This window comes from Erpetoichthys calabaricus, chromosome 3 (assembly GCF_900747795.2).
Source record: "Erpetoichthys calabaricus chromosome 3, fErpCal1.3, whole genome shotgun sequence".
NCBI lineage: Eukaryota > Metazoa > Chordata > Cladistia > Polypteriformes > Polypteridae > Erpetoichthys > Erpetoichthys calabaricus.
This window is the reverse complement of record NC_041396.2, coordinates 51,452,535-51,472,090: the sequence shown is the minus strand read 5'-3', so window position 1 is coordinate 51,472,090 and position 19,556 is coordinate 51,452,535. Positions and strand designations below refer to the sequence as shown.

Sequence of the window (19,556 nt, the reverse complement as noted above, 5' to 3'; positions counted from 1 at the left end):
TGTACTGTAGAATTATTGCTGGATAATAGAATTAGTAACTGTGTCTATTTTTCATTCAGTTCATGATTGTAATTTATATGAATGCTTCTGAAAAATACACAACTTCCAATATTTTCAACTGTAACAGAGTTACAGCTCTTATTTACAACATATACTGACATAATCTATGCTTGATCTTAAACATGGCATAGCATTCTTGAAAATAATGTTATCGTTATCCATTTTTTATTAGCAAGGCCTTGGCAAATTTCAATGTACATTACTTATTTGCTCCCACTAAGACCCCCATACCCTACCTATAGTACATGATTATCTAAAGGTTACAAGACTTTATTTTACTTGATATTGATTTCACTGTTAAAAGCATAGCAAGGAAAAAATAAACATTTTAGTAAAACATTTAACACTGAAAAAGTCCCACAATTCAAAATTTCAAATGATAATTTCACAGCATTTTTAAAAGTCAAATTTTAAATAACTAAATTGCTGTACACAGACCTTCACTCTCAATGGGATATAGTGGCGTTAGTCTGGTTTTCCTGGTTTAAATATTAAACAAAAATAAACTTACCTTAACAAAGTTGTCTGGAAACATGCCCCTTCTGCCATTTAAATCACCTTCCATCCATCCTTCTTCCTCCAAGCGTTTAACATTTTTTATTACATCTCCCACATGGATTGTTAGCTCATCTTCATGGTGGGCCTTGTATTCAAATTCCACTACAACTTCAACTACAAAAAAGAAATATTTTATTATATATACTTTATTTTTAAAGATTAAATACAGTCATATGAAAAAGTTTGGGAACCCCTCTCAGCCTGCATAATAATCTACTTTCAACAAAAAAGATAACAGTGGTACAGTAATCCCTCCTCCATCGCGGGGGTTGCGTTCCAGAGCCACCCGCGAAATAAGAAAATTCGCGAAGTAGAAACCATATGTTTATATGGTTATTTTTATATTGTCATGCTTGGGTCACAGATTTGCGCAGAAACACTGGAGGTTGTAGAGAGACAGGAACGTTATTCACACACTGCAAACAAACATTTGTCTCTTTTTCAAAAGTTTAAACTGTGCTCCATGACAAGACAGAGATGACAGTTTCGTCTCACAATTAAAAGAATGCAAACCTATTTTCCTCTTCAAAGGAGTGCCCGTCAGGAACAGAGTCTGTCAGAAAGACAGAGGAAAGCAAACAAATCAATAGGGCTGTTTGCTTTTAAGTATGCGAAGCACCGCGGCACAAAGCTGTTGAAGGCGGCAGCTCACACCCCCTCCGTCAGGAGCAGAGAAAGAGAGCGAGAGAGAGAGAGAGAGCCAGAGAAAAACAAAGTCAAAAATCAATACGTGCCCTTTGAGCTTTTAAGTATGCGAAGCACCGTGCAGCATGTCCTTCAGGAAGCAGCTGCACACAGAAGGTAGCAACGTCCCTATCGTCTAGGTGTGCAAACAGCCCCCCTGCTCACACCCCCCTACGTCAGCGCAAGAGAGAGAGAGAGAGAGAGAGAAAGTAAGTTGGGTAGCTTCTCAGCCATCTGCCAATAGCGTCCCTTGTATGAAATCAACTGGGCAAACCAACTGAGGAAGCATGTACCAGAAATTAAAAGACCCATTGTCCGCAGAAACCCGCGAAGCAGCGAAAAATCCGCGATATATATTTAAATAATAATAATAATAATAATAAATTTTATTTATATTGCACTTTATATTTTAGCTTACATATAAAATCCACGATGGAGTGAAGCCGCAAAAGGCGAAGCGCGATATAGCGAGGGATCACTGTATATCTTTCATTTCCTAGGAACATCTGAGTACTTTGTTTTCCGAACAAAGCTTTTTAGTGAAGCAGTATTTAGTTGTATGAAATTAAATCAAATGTGAAAAACTGGCTGTGCAAAAATGTGGGTACCTTTGTAATTTTGCTGATTTGAATGCATGTAACTGCTCAATACTGATTACTTGCAACACCAAATTGGTTGGATTAGCTTGTTAAGCCTTGAACTACATAGACAGTTGTGTCCAATCATGAGAAAAGGTATTTAAGGTGGTCAATTGCAAGTTGTGCTTCCCTTTGACTCTCCTCTGAAGAGTGACAGCATGGGATACTCAAAGCAACTCTCAAAAGATCTGAAAACAAAGATTACAGTAATCACTCGCTATATCGCGCTTCGCGGCTTCACTCCATCGTGGATTTTATATGTAAGCATATTTAAATATATATCGCGGATTTTTTGCTGGTTCGCGGATTTCTGAGGACAATGGGTCTTTTAATTTCTGGTACATGCTTCCTCAGTTGGTTTGCCCAGTTGATTTCATACAAGGGATGTTATTGGCAGATGGCTGAGAAGCTACCCAACTTACTTTTCTCTCTCTCTCTCTTGCGCTGACTTTCTCTGATCCTGACCTAGGGGGATTGAGCAGGGGGGCTGTTCGCACACCTAGACGATACGGACGCTCGTCTAAAAATGCTGAAAGATTATCTTCACATTGCTACCTTCTGTGCAGCTGCTTCCTGAAGCGACATGCTGCACGGTGCTTTGCATACTTAAAAGCTCGAAGGGCACGTATTGATTTTTGGTTGTTTGTTTTTCTCTCTCTCTCTGTTCCTGATGGAGGGGGTGTGAGCTGCCGCCTTCAACAGCTTTGTGCCGCGTTGCTTAGCATACTTAAAAGCCAAACAGCCCTATTGATTTGTTTGCTTTTCTCTATCTCTCTGACATGACGCGCACTCCTTTGAAGAGGAAGATATAGTTTGCATTCTTTTAATCGTGAGACGGAACTGTCATCTCTGTCTTGTCATGGAGCACAGTTTAAACTTTTGAAAAAGAGACAAATGTTTGTTTGCAGTGTTTGAATAACGTTCCTGTCTCTCTACAACCTCCTGTGTTTCTGCGCAAATCTGTGACCCAAGCATGACAATATAAAAATAACCATATAAACATATGGTTTCTACTTCGCGGATTTTCTTATTTCGTGGGTGGTTCTGGAACGCAACCCCCGCGATGGAGGAGGGATTACTGTATTCAGTATCATGGTTTAGGGGAAGGCTACAAAAAGCTATCTCAGAGGTTTAAACTGTCAGTTTCAACTGTAAGGAATGGAATCAGGAAATGGAAGGCACAGTAGCTGTTAAACCCAGGTCTGGCAGGCCAAGAAAAATACAGGAACGGTATATGCGCAGGATTGTGAGAATGGTTACTGACAACCCACAGATCACCTCCAAAGACCTGCAAAAACATCTTGTTGTAGATGGTGCATTTGTACATCGTTCTACAATTCAGCGTAATTTGCACAAAGAACATCTGTATGGCAGGGTGATGAGAAAGAAGCCCTTTCTGCACTCACGCCACAAACAGAGTCGCTTGTTGTATGCAAATGCTCATTTAGACAAGCCAGATTCGTTCTGGAACAAAGTGTTTTGGACTGATGAGACAAAAATTGAGTTATTTGGTCATAACAAAAAGCACTTTGCATGGCGGAAGAAGAACACCGCATTCCAAGAGAAACACCTACTACCTACTGTCAAATTTGGTGGAGGTTCCATCATGCTGTGGGGCTAGTTCAGGGACGGGGACCCTTGTTAAAGTCGAGGGTCTGATGAATTCAACCCAATATCAACAAATTCTTCAGGATAATGTTCAAGCATCAGTCATAAAGTTGAAATTACGCAGGGGTTGGATATTCCAATAAGACAATGACCCAAAACACAATTTGAAATCTACAAAGGCATTCATGCACAGGGAGAAGTACAATGTTCAGGAATGACTGTCACAGTCCCCTAACTTGAATATCATCGAAAATCTATGAGATGATTTGAAGCAGGCTGTCCATGCACGGCAGCCATCAAATTTAACTGAATTGGAGAGATTTTGTATGGAAGAATGGTCAAAAATACCTCCATCCAGAATCCAGACACTCATCAATGGCAATAGGAGGCGTCTAGAGGCTGTTATATTTGCAAAAGGAGGCTCAACTAAGTATTGATGTAATATCTCTGTTGGGGTGCCCAAATTTATGCACCTGTCTAATTTTATGATGCATATTGCATATTTTCTGTTAATCCAATAAACTTAATGTCCCTGCTGAAATACTACTGTTTCCGTAAGGCATGTCATGTATTAAAAGGAAGTTGCTACTTTGAAAGCTCAGCCAATGACTGTATACACAGCTACAGTAATCCATAATTTTCCTCCCTAACAAAAAACCAGGATAAGATGTTGGCTCTTGTGATCTTTAATGAAAAGGCAAGTACAGAAGACTATTCTTAAGCCATTGTAGTTGAGGTTCTAGCAAACAGGCAGGATATCTTAATCTACCTTTATTTATTATAATAACTTGCAAACTGATCATTCATTTCACTAGATATCCACAAGGTCTATTATCTAATCTTTTCCTAATGGTACACTTCAAAATTGAACGCGCATATTAATGTCTAATAAGAAACCCTACCTCTAATTTCCATGTGCACTAAGAAGAAGGGACTTTTAGTGAACCGATTACTACTTTAAGTGTGATTATTTTTAAAATTTCTCATTCTTTTTATGTCCTTTGTTTTAAAGAGGGGCTTGGGTGTCTTTCAGTGTGTGGTTTTATGTAGTTTTAACGACAGGAACACAAGTGCCACGCAACTGACCGTGGGCACCAGTTTGCATATGTTGGTCTGGCTGTGTATCCCTCCCATGCAACTGGCAGCTCTGAGGGGATGTGGTAAAGCGTGTTAGGGAGTCAATTGTGGTGTAAGAGTTTTTACATAAAAACAGTGCAGATTAGGTGAGAGGGGAGTAAGTGCATGCATGCAGTTAGTGCAGCAGTCCTCAGTTGGAGCTCTGTTTGGCACACGTGTACTCAATGGGGATGCAAACAGTTCTTGACCAGGATAGAAAAGAATGCATTAGAAAATGAAAATAAAAGTGAGAAGAAATCAATGCAGAGAGTTGGAGAAAAGGATGATAAATTAGATCGGGGTGTTAGATTGGCAGCTCTGAGGGGATGTGGTAAAGCGTGTTAGGGAGTCAATTGTGGTGTAAGAGTTTTTACATAAAAACAGTGCAGCTTAGGTGAGATGGGAGTAAGTGCATGCATGCAGTTAGTGCAGCCGTCCTCAGTTGGAGCTCTGTTTGGCACACCTGTACTCAATGGGGATGCAAACAGTTCTTGACCAGGATAGAAAAGAATGCATTGGAAAATGAAAGAAAAAGTGAGAAAGAATCAATGCAGAGAGTTGGAGAAAAGGATGATAAATTAGATCGGGGTGTTAGATGGGGAAGTTGACAGGAGGCATGGCGGTTGGGAGATGACCTTGCAAGGAGTGAGAGGAATTACATTTGGGGGCAGGTCACCTTTTGCTGAGCATTCAGAGACAAGGGGTACCAACTGGCTTTGAGGAATCGTCCTACTGACACCAAAGCGATGATAGTGGGATGGTGGAGCTGGACCTTAATGTTTCAGCAGTGGATGGCTGATGAAACTGGGACAAAAGCTGTTTAAACAGATGACTGAGCTTGCTGTTGGAGTGGAGTGGAGTGGAATGGAGGTAAGGGAGAAAAAGGTACTAAGGCTCAGATAACAGAAAAGGCCCCAATTTAACTAATTTTAAACTCGATTTTAGCCCTTGTATGAATTTAACCATCTATTTTTTTGATTTTTGACTCCCACAATGAGCATGTATTAGCTTATTTGTTAGAAGATTCTGCACTGCACTACGTTTACTTACTTAACACTTACATCTGAGTAACATGCACAGTGCACTTTTTGATGCACCACTCTTGTTGTTTATGTGTCTTCATTACACAAGTTCATCTTCAATTTCATCACTACCAGTGTCCCAGGTACAAGAAGATGCCATGCTGTAGACAGTTAGGCATTACATGACAATGGCCCTTAACATACCAGTAAACCCATCAAGGAAAGGTTGAAAAAAATTAAATGGAAGGGTTCTGGAATGGCCAAGTCAAAGCCTAAAATGCTGTGGATTGTTGGGGATTAGTGGGTGGTTTGATATGGGCTGTCAAAACAAAGACACCCCTTGAACATCACATAGCTAAAATAATTCGGAATAAAGGAGAGAAAAATAACATTCTTCCAGCTGATATCAAAAGCTGAAAGACGCTTATAGAAAACTCCTTGGTAAAAATATTGATTATCCGATTCATTTCTCATTTAAATGTTTTTATTATCAATTCTTAAAGTCTCAAGATCAATCTTGTAACTCTATATCCTGCTCATTTACGATACAGTATGTAGATTTTTGCTTATCTTCGTTTTTGGTGTCCAATCCAGTAGATGTCGCTAATGCATCTGTTATGGCTTTCTACAGAAAAAGCACTTTACTACCTTACACAGAATGAGAAGGGTCCAGCTGCAGAGAACTGCATAAAATGGTATGTTCTCCTCAACACTGAGTAGTGACAGACACTTAATAAATCAGATGTGTGAACTTCCTACAGAGTTAAAAGGTGTATCGGTAAAGAACAACTGAATAAAAGCAAAGCCAAATTTAAGCTGTGCAGCTCAGAAGTCAATTATTGTTGTTACACAACAAATTTGAGAAATCATGTATCCAGATGTCACCCATAAATGTAATCTCTGTCGACATCCAAATAAGTAAAGCCCGAACAATCTACACTGGAAAAGCCAGGTAGCTCTAAGCTTCCATTTAATTTGCCCCCACTGCATAAAATTCAACAGAATCTATAGCAGTTTTTTTTCTGTAAAGAACAGACATTACACCATTGTTGAAAACAAGGGCATTCAACAAATGATACAGGTTTTGTAACTACAGTATGCTATGCCAAACAGAAAGCAAACAAGTTATTGTACTCAGGCTTTATGAACATCAAAAAATCACCATCCTTCACCATGAAGGATGTGTTGCAGAGAAGCATACTGCATGTCCATTACACCAAGAGCAACCTTGCTGCTTATATGTAGAGCTACTGAGACTGCTGGCTGGCCATGGTTCCAAAAACCTTTTTAGCATTTCCAATGTGCTGTTCCGTCATGTGACCGCATCAAGTTTGTGTGATTGTAAGTCCAATAAACATTGCTTCTCTTTAAGCAAATCGCTAACCGCACTACTATGGTGGAAAAAACTGCAATGTGCCTCACCAAGCCAAGCAAGTGGCCAGTTTGAATTCTCATAGTAGCCTGCGATACCAAATTGAGGGGTGTGCCAAGCAGCCAACATAAAGTAGCTCCATAAGCTGTACCACACAAATCACATTAGGGACATTGTCAGTCACAATGGCTGGTTCTTTTTCTTTTTAACTTCCATTCATCCAATGCCGCTGTCAAAAAGTATCACTTTAGATCCTCATTTTAAAAGGCTTCCTTCATGGCTTAAGAGGACATGCAAAGACACTTTTTTGAAAACTGATTAACATGACTGCTACACTTGACCAACTAAAGATACGTGTAAATTGTAAAATTATAGAAAGACATGAGTCTTCCGCTGCATCTTTAATTTTGACTAACTCAAGATTATCCTAAATGTCCAATAGAAGAATAAAATTGGCAACAGATTATTTGAAGGGGATCTAAATGGAGATACATGACACACAAAGGTTATTAAATTTCTTCTTTCGGCTGCTCCCGTTAGGGGCTGCCACAGCAGATCATCTTCTTCCATACCTTTCTGTCCTCTGCATCTTGTTCTGTTACACCCATCACCTGCATGTCCTCTCTCACCACATCCATAAACCTTCTCTTAGGCCTTCCTCTTTTTCTCTTGCCTGGCAGTTCTATCCTTAGCATACTTCTCCCAATATACTCCGCATCTGTCCTCTGCACATGTCGAAACCAACAAAGGTTATTAAACAACATTTATTATTTAAGCTGCAATGTTTGATATTTTTTTTTATAATATTATTCGCAAGATAATATAGATGTTTTATAAGCTAGATGCCATTGTATTGTATTAAATTAAGTAGCCCTCACAAATTATAGTGAATTCTAAATGAGTGCAGTGCTGTGAAAAAGATATGTGCATGTGTTTTTTTTTTTTTGTTTTTTTTTTAAAGCTCAATGATATTTTGCTCCACATCTTCCAAATACTGATGTTAATTCTATTACTAATCACGTATTTCTTCTTAAATGTTCTTCTTCCATGCCTATGCATATGTTATGAACTCACTATGTAGACACCCTTTAAATAAAATGCTACTGAAATTTGATACATTATATTAATGTTCTCTATGTATGGTTAAGAAATCTCTAAAATGGCCATCACTTCAAATTTTTCAGTACAGTAGATCCTCTGGTCACAAATGTTTCAGAAAACGTACAAATCGGGTTACGATCAAAAAGTTTGCCAAAATTTTGCATCTGTTCACGACCACACGCTCTGGTGGAGAACAAAAAACACTAGCGGCCAGTTTCCCTACGTGCGTTCATACACGCCAATGATTTCCCATTCTCCGTTTCCCATTTTCTTTTGTTTGCGTATACAGGGCCTAACAAAGCAGCTGATGTTTCAAAAGGAGTTACAATGTTAACCAAGCAGAGGCCTCAAGTGCTGGAAGAGGTGGAAAAACTGTTGCTAGTGTGGATGAACGAAGCGAGGCGATCATATGCGGGAAAGCAGGAAAGATTCATGGAGATTTGCTGAAAAAAAATCCTTCTTCGAGTGGCGAAGGTGAGGAATTTAAAGCCAGTAGAGGATGGTGTGAAAAGTTTTGTAAGAGAAGTGGCATTTAATTTTTTTTCCCTGTGCTTAAAACTCATTAAAAAAGTGTATGCAGCAAGTAAGGTTGGGCGGTATCCAAATTTTGATACCGTCAAACCTCCTCCCTATTTTACCTCGGTATACGGTATTACCATGAATAATAAAAAAAATGTGACGTAAGGCTCAGATAGCGTCACCAAACTGTTGGCTTGTGCCTAAACCGTTCAGAAACTGAATATCAAACACTAATACTGAAACAATAACAAAATAACATGCAGAACAATATTAACAACTTTTATTAGCAACAAATAGCAGTTTATAAAAAAGTGCAAATACAACAGTCAAACAGAATTAAATTAACATAAACATCCAGAACAGTTTTCGCGCGGAGACACGCACACAAATCAATTAAATTAAATCACACCGCCTGAACAACTTTTAATAACAAAGAAGAGCAGCTTATAAAAAAGTGCAAATAGACCCACAACAGTCAACCAGAGTTGAATTAACATAAACATCATCCATATTATAAAAAGTATTGCAAAGCAATACAGTAATCCCTCGCTATATCGCGCTTCGTCTTTCACGGCTTCACTCCATCGCGGATTTTATATGTAAGCATATTTAAATATATATCGCGGATTTTTCGCTGCTTCGCGGGTTTCTGCGGACAATGGGTCTTTTAATTTCTGGTACATGCTTCCTCAGTTGGTTTGCCCAGTAGATTTCATACAAGGGACGCTATTGGCAGATGGCTGAGAAGCTACCCAGCTTACTTTTCTCTTTCTCTTGCGCTGACTTTCTCTGATCCTGACGTAGGGGGATTGAGCAGGGGGGCTGTTCGCACACCTAGACGATACGGATGCTCGTCTAAAAGTGCTGAAAGATTATCTTCACGTTGCTATCTTTTGTGCAGCTGCTTCCTGAAACGACATGCTGCACCGGTGCTTCACATACTTAAAAGCTCGAAGGGCACGTATTGATTTGTGCTTGAAAAACAAACTCTGTCTGTCTCTCTCTCTCTCTCTCTTTGTCTACTCCTGACGGAGTGGGTGTGAGCTGCCGCCTTCAACAGCTTTGTGCCGCGGTGCTTCGCATACTTAAGCCAAACAGCCCTATTGATTTGTTTGCTTTTCTCTCTATCTCTGTGACAGTCACTGCTCCTGACACGCACTCCTTTGAAGAGGAAGATATGTTTGCATTCTTTTAATTGTGAGACAGAACTGTCATCTCTGTCTTGTCATGGAGCACAGTTTAAACTTTTGAAAAAGAGACAAATGTTTGTTTGCAGTGTTTGAATAACGTTCCTGTCTCTCTACAACCTCCTGTGTTTCTGCGCAAATCTGTGACCCAAGCATGACAATATAAAAATAACTATATAAACATATGGTTTCTACTTCGCGGATTTTCTTATTTCGCGGGTGGCTCTGGAACGCAACCCCCACGATGGAGGAGGGATTACTGTAGTCCTAAACAAAAACTTCTTTCCAGCCTTCGTTCCAATATTGTTTTTAACGTAAACCAAATAAAAATACCTGAATCAATTAAATAAATAAAAATAAACACAGTGCGAATAGGAACGAATGGCAAGTGGCATCAATCTAGTCAAGATTTTTCGCTAGAAAAACCAGCATGTTTACTTTGTCCGGCTTTAACAGGGCACGTTGTGGACCGACAACTTTACCTGCGGTGCTGAAAACCCGCTCCGATGGTGTGCTTGTGGCACAGACGCACAGGTAATTTCGTGCCACTCGCGACATCTGGGGAAAACGCCCGGCAGCATTTTTCCACCAGAGAAGTGGGTCCTCGTCTCCTTGAGTAACTGGCTCCAAACAGCAGGCTGTTATTTCAGCTCCGACTCGGTCCTCTACGGTGCCGATGCCGACGGGACCTGCCATTGCATCAGATTTTTTTTGCAGCATACTTCCCAGAGTCATCTTTTTTCGTGAGGGTGCAGGTTGCGCCTCTCCCTCTTCCACTCTGATGGCCACTGGACCTGCTGCCTCTAAGCTCACGATCTCAGCCTGTAATTCAGCCTTGGTCTCAGCCAATGCGTTGTCATCCGTCTCATATCCTCCACGGTAACGAGGGTTGAGGAAAGTGCATTTTCGCAATATTTTGCGCACTGAATTGGATTCATACTTGGCCTCCAGCTTTGTTAGAATTCCAGTTTTGATTGACTTTGTTAGCTGGAGGTCATTTTCTGACTTAGCCAACACATTGTCCCTGCAGAGCTGTAGTATGGGGAGGATACAGTTACTGGTCACATAATTTTCTCCTGACAAAATATCAGTGAAGTCACCAACTGGTTTCAGTGCTTCGTGAACAGCTTTCAAGACGTCCATGTCCTGCCAGGTCAGGGACAGGCTGCTCCTTCTGTCATCAGACAGGACGTGTCTGATCGCTTGGGCCTGCTCGAGGATGCACTCCACCATTGCCAGTTTGGAGCCCCAGCGAGTCCTGCCGACGGATGGATGGATGAATTAATTAATGAATGATGAATAAATGATTAAATGAATGAATAGGCCTAAATAAACAAATTAATGAATAGGCATAAATAAACGAATGAATGAATAAATAGGCCTAAATAAACGAATGAATGCATAAATAAATAAGTCCATTAATGTATATTAATGAATGCATAAATAAATAAGTCCATTAATGTATATTATTCCATTTGGTCAAATTTGCATGCACATTTATTTTAGGCTAAATAAGTCCCTTATGCGCATCAAGCCTGCATTTATTTGATAAAAAATACAGGAAAAAAATTACAATTTAAAAAATGGTTTTCTATTTTAATATAGCCTACTTTTCAATATAATTTATTTATGTGATGCAAAGCATATATTTTATTATATATATATTTTATTATATATATATATATATATATATATATATATATATATATATACATATATATATATATATATATATATGCCCCTTTTTTTATATTTGAGCCACTGCCCCTGAGGAACTCTCTGCACGTTTTATGCTTACCGTTATGAGACTATGTTTTGGGAGTCCCAAGTCCACTTGCTTCTTGTTGAGTTCATGCTTACGTTGCCAGCTGTGTGAAAAGGCCCCGACAATATTACGGCATAGTCCGAGGGCGCACTCGGTTTTTTGCCTCTGATCATGCAATCCATTTGTGACAGCCAAGTTTAAATTGTGACCGAAGCAGTATAGCCACGGCCAATGCAGGGACCTGATTGCGGCATGAATGTTGGCAGCGTTGTCAGTGGTTATGGCTGAAAGTTTTTTCTCGTCAAGTTGCCATTCCTGAAGTGCAGCTCTGAGCGCAGCAGCAAGACTGTCCGCTGTATGACTCTCAGAAAAATACGTAGTTTGGAGGCATTTGGATTCAAGTTTCCAGTCAGGTGTAATAGTATGGACAGTCAGAGACATATATGGTATCATGTTAACTGACGACCACATGTCAGTTGTTAAGGAATAACTGTCTGCCGCTGACAGCAGCACTTGAACATTGTCTCTAACTTTACTATATAAATGTGGGACGGCTGATTGTAAGAAATATTTCCGTCCAGGCAGCTCGTACTGGGCATCTAGGACCTTTACCATGTCTGTAAAGGACTTTTTTTTCCACTGTGTGGAAAGAGACCATTTCCTTCGCCAAGTATTTTGTCACTGCATCAGTACAGGTTTTCCAACGGACACTGTCCCTTTTGTACTTTCTTGCTTTCCCAAAGGCCCCCATTATCGTCGGCTGCATACTGGCGGTGGACCTAGATGTTGTTGGTCCTGCATCGGGAGGCATTGAAACTGTTGCACTGAGTGAACTCGGGTCCATCCTCGCAGCAGTGAGTTTCGTATATGCGACCTTAGGTTCGAGGTATTTCCATCTCTCGCGGTCACCCTTTTGTTGCACAATTTGCAAATTGCCTCGTCCGTATTTACCGCCTCTCCCTTCTCGTTCGGTCGAAACCCGAGATACTGCCAAACTGCAGAAGTTGTGTTTTTTTTCGAGACCAGGTCACTTGGTGCACGACTCGCCATCTTTCCCCACCTCTCTCTTTCTCCTCCACGCTGTCACGTGATAACAACCACGCATATGCATTTTTAGACATTAAATAAATTATATTTAATATTTAATCCTTGTCTCCCATATAAGTGCATTGTTTTTATGACGGTATTGAAACTGATACTGTTGCTATTTTTAGATCCCGCGGGATACCATATTACCGCCCAAGCCTAGCAGCAAGCAGTTCGTAAGGGTCTAGTGTGAACTCTTACAATGTTAGTTTTCTCTGTTGTTCAAGGTTTTCTCAGTGTTATTCAATGTTTTTACATTTAGTTTACTATTACACTGTGCATTCTATGGTATAATTAACTTTTTGTGCTTAAAAATATGTATTTACACACAGTTCATATGGTCTGGAATGGATTAATTGTATTTACATACAATCTTATGGGGAAATTATGTTCGGGTCGTGACCAAAATCGGGTCACGTCCAGAGTTTAGGAAAGAATTATGGTCATGACCAGAGGTACCACTGTATATGCTGACTCAGTCAAGATAAAACCTATTCTGAATCGAATTGGGGCATTGTGAATCGGAAACAAATCCGGACTTGAGTGCCAATACTTAGCTCTACTTGAGGTTGCTTTTGCCAAGTTATTGGTTATTTAAAGCAAGTAACTTTCCATACAGTCAAGTCAAATTTAACAAACCAAAATTCAGCCTCCACCCAAGAGAAAGAGAGACACCAACCAGAGCAAATCTTTAAAAGTTGCAAGAAAGGAAGATGATCTTTTTCTCCAATATAGATGTTCATTCTAAAATGTTATTGATTAGATCTTGCCATGTTTTAAAAAAGATTTGAACTGATTCTCTAAGTGAGGATTAGATTTTTTCCAATTCCAAATAGTATAGAACACCAGTTACTTAAAAGATGTGGGGTGGGATTCTTCCAGTTGAGCAAGATAAGTCTATGTGCTTGTAGTGAGGTAAAGACAATTACCCTAAGTTCTTGTCAATAAGCCGCGGCTTATCTAAGGAAAAAAGTTGTGAAAATGAAAAAATAGAATATCGGCTTATACATAAGTCCGGCTTATACATCCATCGCGGGGGTTGCGTTCCAGAACCACCCGCGAAATAAGAATATCCGCGAAGTAGAAACCATATGTTTATATGGTTATTTTTATATTGTCATGCTTGGGTCACAGATTTGCGCAGAAACACAGGAGGTTGTAGAGAGACAGGAACGTTATTCAAACACTGCAAACAAACATTTGTCTCTTTTTCAAAAGTTTAAACTGTGCTCCATGACAAGACAGAGATGACAGTTCCGTCTCACAATTAAAAGAATGCAAACATATCTTCCTCTTCAAAGCAGTGAAGCAAACAAATCAATATGTCTGTTTGGCTTTTAAGTATGCGAAGCACCGCGGCACAAAGCTGTTGAAGGCGGCAGCTCACACCCCCTCCGTCAGGAGCAGACAAAGAGAGGGAGAGGGAGAGTTTGTTTTTCAGTCAAAAATCAATACGTGCCCTTCGAGCTTTTAAGTATGCGAAGCACTGTGCAGCATGTCTTTTCAGGAATCAGCTTTACAAAAGATAGCAACGTGAAGATAATCTTTCAGCATTTTTAGACGAGCGTCCGTATCGTCTAGGTGTGCAAACAGCCCCCCTGCTCAATCCCCATACGTCAGGATCACAGATAGTCAGCGCAAGAGAGAGAGAACAGTAAGCCGGGTAGCTTCTCAGCCATCTGCCAAAAGCGTCCCTTGTATGAAATCAACTGGGCAAACCAACTGAGGAAGCATGTACCAGAAATTAAAAGACCCATTGTCCGCAGAAATCCGCGATATATATTTAAATATGCTTACATATAAAATCACAATTTAAATGACCGCTACGCGCTCGTGTTGACTCGGCGACGCCCAGAGCAGAAAGAACGCGCTCCGGCCGCTCCAACCGCGCCATGCGGGGAGTGAGAGAGATGGCAATATCTCACACTCTCTCCCCCTTAAAGAAATTAAATGGGCGCGAGTGCAATATCTCACACTCTCTCCCCCCTTAAAGAAATTAAATGGGCGCGAGTGAGACCACTGACCTCCCTCCCTTCTATTAGTTATAGGTTATAGTACGTTCGGCTTATCCATGAGTCCGGCTTATCTATGATACGATTTTATTTTAAAAATTCGTATGATTTTTGGTCTCCGGCTAATACATGAGTCCGGCTTATAGACAAGAACTTAGGGTACATTTTGTCTGTCCTTCTCCACTGTAAGCCCATCCGGAAGTACACCAAACACAGCTGTTAATGGGTTAGGAGTGATTGTGACTCCAATGCTGTCTGAGAGGTAGTGCTGGAAGGTATACTGGGTCATGCCGAAAACCGTTTTTTATTTTTGTTATGATATGGATTTTTCTTATACAGCAACACCGGTTTAAATAGCCTAAATAACATTCGGAACGTGGAGCAGTGGGAAACTGTTTGAGAAGGGACCTGTTTCACTGCTACACCGCTAAACATGCATGCAACGGAGTACATGCGTTAGTGGAGGTATTGAATGGTGAAAATGGACAGAGAACATTTCTGAAACTGAAGCTGTAGCAGACTTTGCCGAAAAAAGGACCCGTGTCTATTGTCTGGAGATACTTTGGTTTTAAAAGGTCGGATGTGGAGCAAACAACTATTTACTGCAAATGCTGTCGAGCTAAAGCTGTCAACGGAGGCGGTAACAGGAGCAATTTGCTGCACCACCTTAGCCGCAAACATACTTTGGAGTACCAGTGCTTTGGACACAGGCTTCACATAGCCATAGGTATGTAATAGTTATTAAAATAATAAACTATTTTAAATAATGGTTTTAAAAAACATACCACAGAATAAGAAATTTACAATGAATGTGTGTATAATCAGTTTTCTGTTATCTCTATTATCAGTCAGTACAGGTAGTCCCCTACTTACGATGGTTCAATTTAGATCATTCGAAGTTTGTGTAAAATATAAAGTTGGCGCGGCAAGCAAACATTTCTGTATGCCGAGCGATGCAGTACGATATGTTGCCGGAAACTCCCACATTGTGAGATGCCTCAGTCTAGCTAGCGATCGACAGAGATCAGTGATCTTGTAGTTACAGCGTTTTTCGATACGCTTTTGCTAGAAGGAAAGTTAGCTTTGTTGATATGACCTTGATTCCCTGTGTGTGTGAGCAGCGAAGAGCAAACAGTCTAAAATGGCATGTGGAGAGACAACAAAGTGAATTCTCAAAGCAAAATAATCCCTGGTTGACTTTTTGCGTATTATCGCTGAATCAGACTCTGACTTTGATGCAAGTGATCTGGAGATGGAGATCAAAAACGAAAGTAAGGTACCGTGATCGGTTCCCAGCTAATTGTGGTGCTGAACACGTTCCTGTAGCTGATGCACCCATGGCAACGTTCACCTGGGATAACCGACACTTACGATGACAATCCATATTGCGTCTCACTACAGCGGTCACCCCTGTGCACCTGTCTCACAAAGACAGCCAGGCAGCCAATCCACCGTGCATTCCTGCTGGCCTAGCTTGAAGCAAGGTCCATATTAATGCAATTTGCCTTAATGATGGTTCAGCTGGTAAAGATGTCATCACCAAGTTGCATTTGTTTTATTTTTATTTGGTGAATACTGTGTAATGTACCTGCTCTTGAAGCCTTGAAGTAATAGTATTATTACTGGAAGTTGCACTATTATTTACTTGATTGTTATTATTTATTAGTTTAAATATTATGCAGTCCCCTCCTTGAACCGCCACCTTATTGTGGTGGAGGGGTTTGCGTGTCCCAATGATCCTAGGAGCTCTGTTATCTGGGGCTTTAAGCCCCTGGTAGGGCCACCCAAGGCAAACTGGTCCTAGGTGAGGGATGAGACAAAGAGCCGTTCAACAAACCTTCTATGATGAATGAAAACTTTGGACAGCGTTTTCCCTCGCCCAGACGCGGGTCACCGGGGCCCCCCACTGGAGCCAGGCCTGGAGGTGGGACTCAATGGCAAGCACCTGGAGGCTGGGCCTGCACCCATGGGGATCGGCCGGGCACAGCCCGAAGAGGCAATGTGGGTCCCCCTTCCCATGGGCTCACCACCTATAGGAGGGGCCAAGGAGGTTGGGTGCAGTGTGAGTTGGGTGGTGGCCGAAGGCGGGGACCTTGGCGGTCCGATCCTCAGCTACAGAAGCTGGCTCTTGGGATGTGGAATGTCACCTCTCTGAAGGGAAAGGAGCCTGAGCTCGTGCACGAGGTCGAGAGGTTCCGGCTAGATATAGTCGGACTCACCTCAACGCACAGCTTGGACTCTGGAACCAATCTCCTTGAGAGGGGCTAGACTCTCTACCACTCTGGAGTTGCCCCCGGTGAGAGGCGCCAAGCGGGTGTGGGCATACTTATTGCCCCCCGACTTGCAGCCTGTTCATTGGGGTTTAGCCCGGTGGATGAGAGGGTAGCCTCTGTCCACCTTCAGGTGGGGGGACGGGTCCTAACTGCTGTTTGCACGTATGCGCCGAACAGAAGTTTGGAGTACCCACCCTTCACTGGAGGGGGTGCTAGATGGCATACCTTCTGGAGACTCCATCATTCTGCTGGGAGACTTCAATGCTCACGTGGGCAAGGACAATGAGACCTGGAAGGGCGTGATTGGGAGGAATGGCCCCCCCGATCTGAACCCGAGCGGTGTTTTGTTATTGGACTTCTGTGCTCGTCACGGATTGTCCATAATGAACACCATGTTCAAGCATAGGGGTGTTCATATGTGCACTTGGCACCAGGACACCCTAGGCCTCAGTTTGATAATCGACTTTGTGGTCGTGTCGTCGGACCTGTAGCCACATGTCTTTGACACTCGGGTGAAGAGAGGGGCGGAGCTGTCAACTGATCACCACCTGGTGGTGAGTAGGCTTCGATGATGGGGGAGGATGCTGGTCAGGCCTGGTAGGCCCAAACGTGTTGTGAGGGTTTGCTGGGAAATCTGGCAGAGCCCCCTGTCAGAAGTAGCTTCAACACCCACCTCCGGCAGAACTTTGACCACATCCCGAGGGAGGTGGGGGACATTGAGTCCAAATGGGCCATGTTCCGTGCCTCTATTGTTGAGGCGGCTGACCGGAGCTGTGGCCGTAAGGTGCTCGGTGCCTGTCGTGGCGGCAATCCCCGAACCCGTTGGTGGACACCAGCAGTGAGGGATGCCGTCAAGCTGAAGAAGGAGTCCTACAGGAACTTTTTGTTCTGTGGGACTCTGGAGGCAGCTGATAGGTACCGGCAGGCGAAGCGGAATGTGGCTTTGGTGGTTGCGGAGGCAAAAACTCGGGCATGGGAGGAGTTTGGGGAGGCCATGGAGAACGACTTTCGGACAGCTTCGAGGAGATTCTTGTCCACCATCCGGTGTCTCAGGAGGGGGAAGCAGTGCAGTGTCAACACTGTATATGGTGGGGATGGTGCACTGCTGACCTCGACTCGGGACGTTGTGGGTCGGTGGAGGGAGTACTTCAAAGACGTCCTCAATCCCACTAACAAGCGGCTGAAATGAGTTTCCTCCGCAGGGTGTCTGGGCTTTCCCTTAAAGATAGGGTGAGATGCTCAGTCATCCAGGAGGGGCTCAGAGTAGGGCCGCTGCTCGTCTGTATCGAGAGGAGTCAGATGAGGTGGCTCGGGCATCTGATCAGGATGCCTCCTGGACGCCTCTCTGGTGAGGTGTTCTGGACACGTCTAACCGGGAGGAGGCCCCGGGGAAAACCCAGGACACGCTGGAGGGACTATGTCTCTCAGCTGGCCTGGGAACACCTTGGGATTCCCCCGGAAGACCTAGAAGAAGTGGCCGGGGAGAGTGAAGTCTGGGTATCTCTGCTCTAGCTGCTGACCCCAAGACCCGACCTCGGATAAGCGGAAGAGGATGGATGGATGGATGGATGGATATTATGCCGTTTAATGATGGTAAAGTTGTTTAAAAAGTCACTTTGATGTGTCAGTGGACAAATATTGTTAACATTAACAGAAAGGGTATTTGGTTTACAAAAAATATTTACTATTTATTCCTTTTCTAAGACATGTTCAGTGCAATACAACTTTTGACAAGCACCTCTGGATATTTTACTAAGTCTAAATGCCTCTTTGGATAGTTGAAAATTAGTTTTGTTGTTTGCAAAATTTGTTCAATAAAAAGGTTCTATATTTTGACTGCAACTGTCATGCAACGTGATTCCTTCTCTTCATTAGTCCCACACCCTTCACTTTATGGGGCCATGCAAACCAGTATTAATACTTGTGTGCACATTAAAATGTTTTTTTTGTACAATGTACAATTCTCATGACAGTGGAATAGGTTATTCTTAAGCCAGTCTACTGTAGTAATTGCAGTGGAAAATGTGGCTAACATCCACTCATGCATGGGAAAAAAATACAGTTGGAATAGCGTGAAACCAGTATAATTTTGAAAAATACCATGATATAGAATTTTGGTCATTCCGCCCAGCACTACTGAGAGGCATTCAAAGATTTTTGTCCAATATTATGTTAATTTGGTGCACGCCTAAAACACATGGCTCAGTAACTGATCGTATGCATGGCTGCCTTCCACTCCTTTTCTGAAATGTTAAGTGAAAAATTCTTTCCCCACTGTACCCTGGAATCTTTGAAAGGAAGGGACATTACTAAGTTTTTATATATTCTAGAGATTCTATCTGAGTCTTCAAATCAGATCAATATTTCTCTGGAAACAGAAATAGGTGGGAGGAGAGGAAAATTCGGTAGGTTCCATTTAAGAAAGTTTCTAATTTGAAAGTAGTGGAAAAATTGTGTTCATGAGAACTTAAATTTGAAGTTTAATTACTCGTAGGATGCAAAGACATTATCTGCAGTTCTCCAAGTGCTTTAATCCCAGACATTTTCCAAACATT

General features: G+C 41.9%; 1 protein-coding gene across 2 annotated transcripts in view; it reads right to left on the bottom strand.

The window, feature by feature from the left end:
* The window catches only part of cd2ap (CD2-associated protein), a 277,447-nt gene that overhangs the window by 208,313 nt on the left and 49,578 nt on the right, over window positions 1-19,556 (bottom strand). For both annotated transcript variants that reach the window (XM_028796811.2, XM_028796810.2), the window contains exon 2: window positions 572-732. In XM_028796811.2, coding sequence (XP_028652644.1) covers window positions 572-732 — 161 coding nt within the window. The remainder of the gene's footprint in view (window positions 1-571; window positions 733-19,556) is intronic.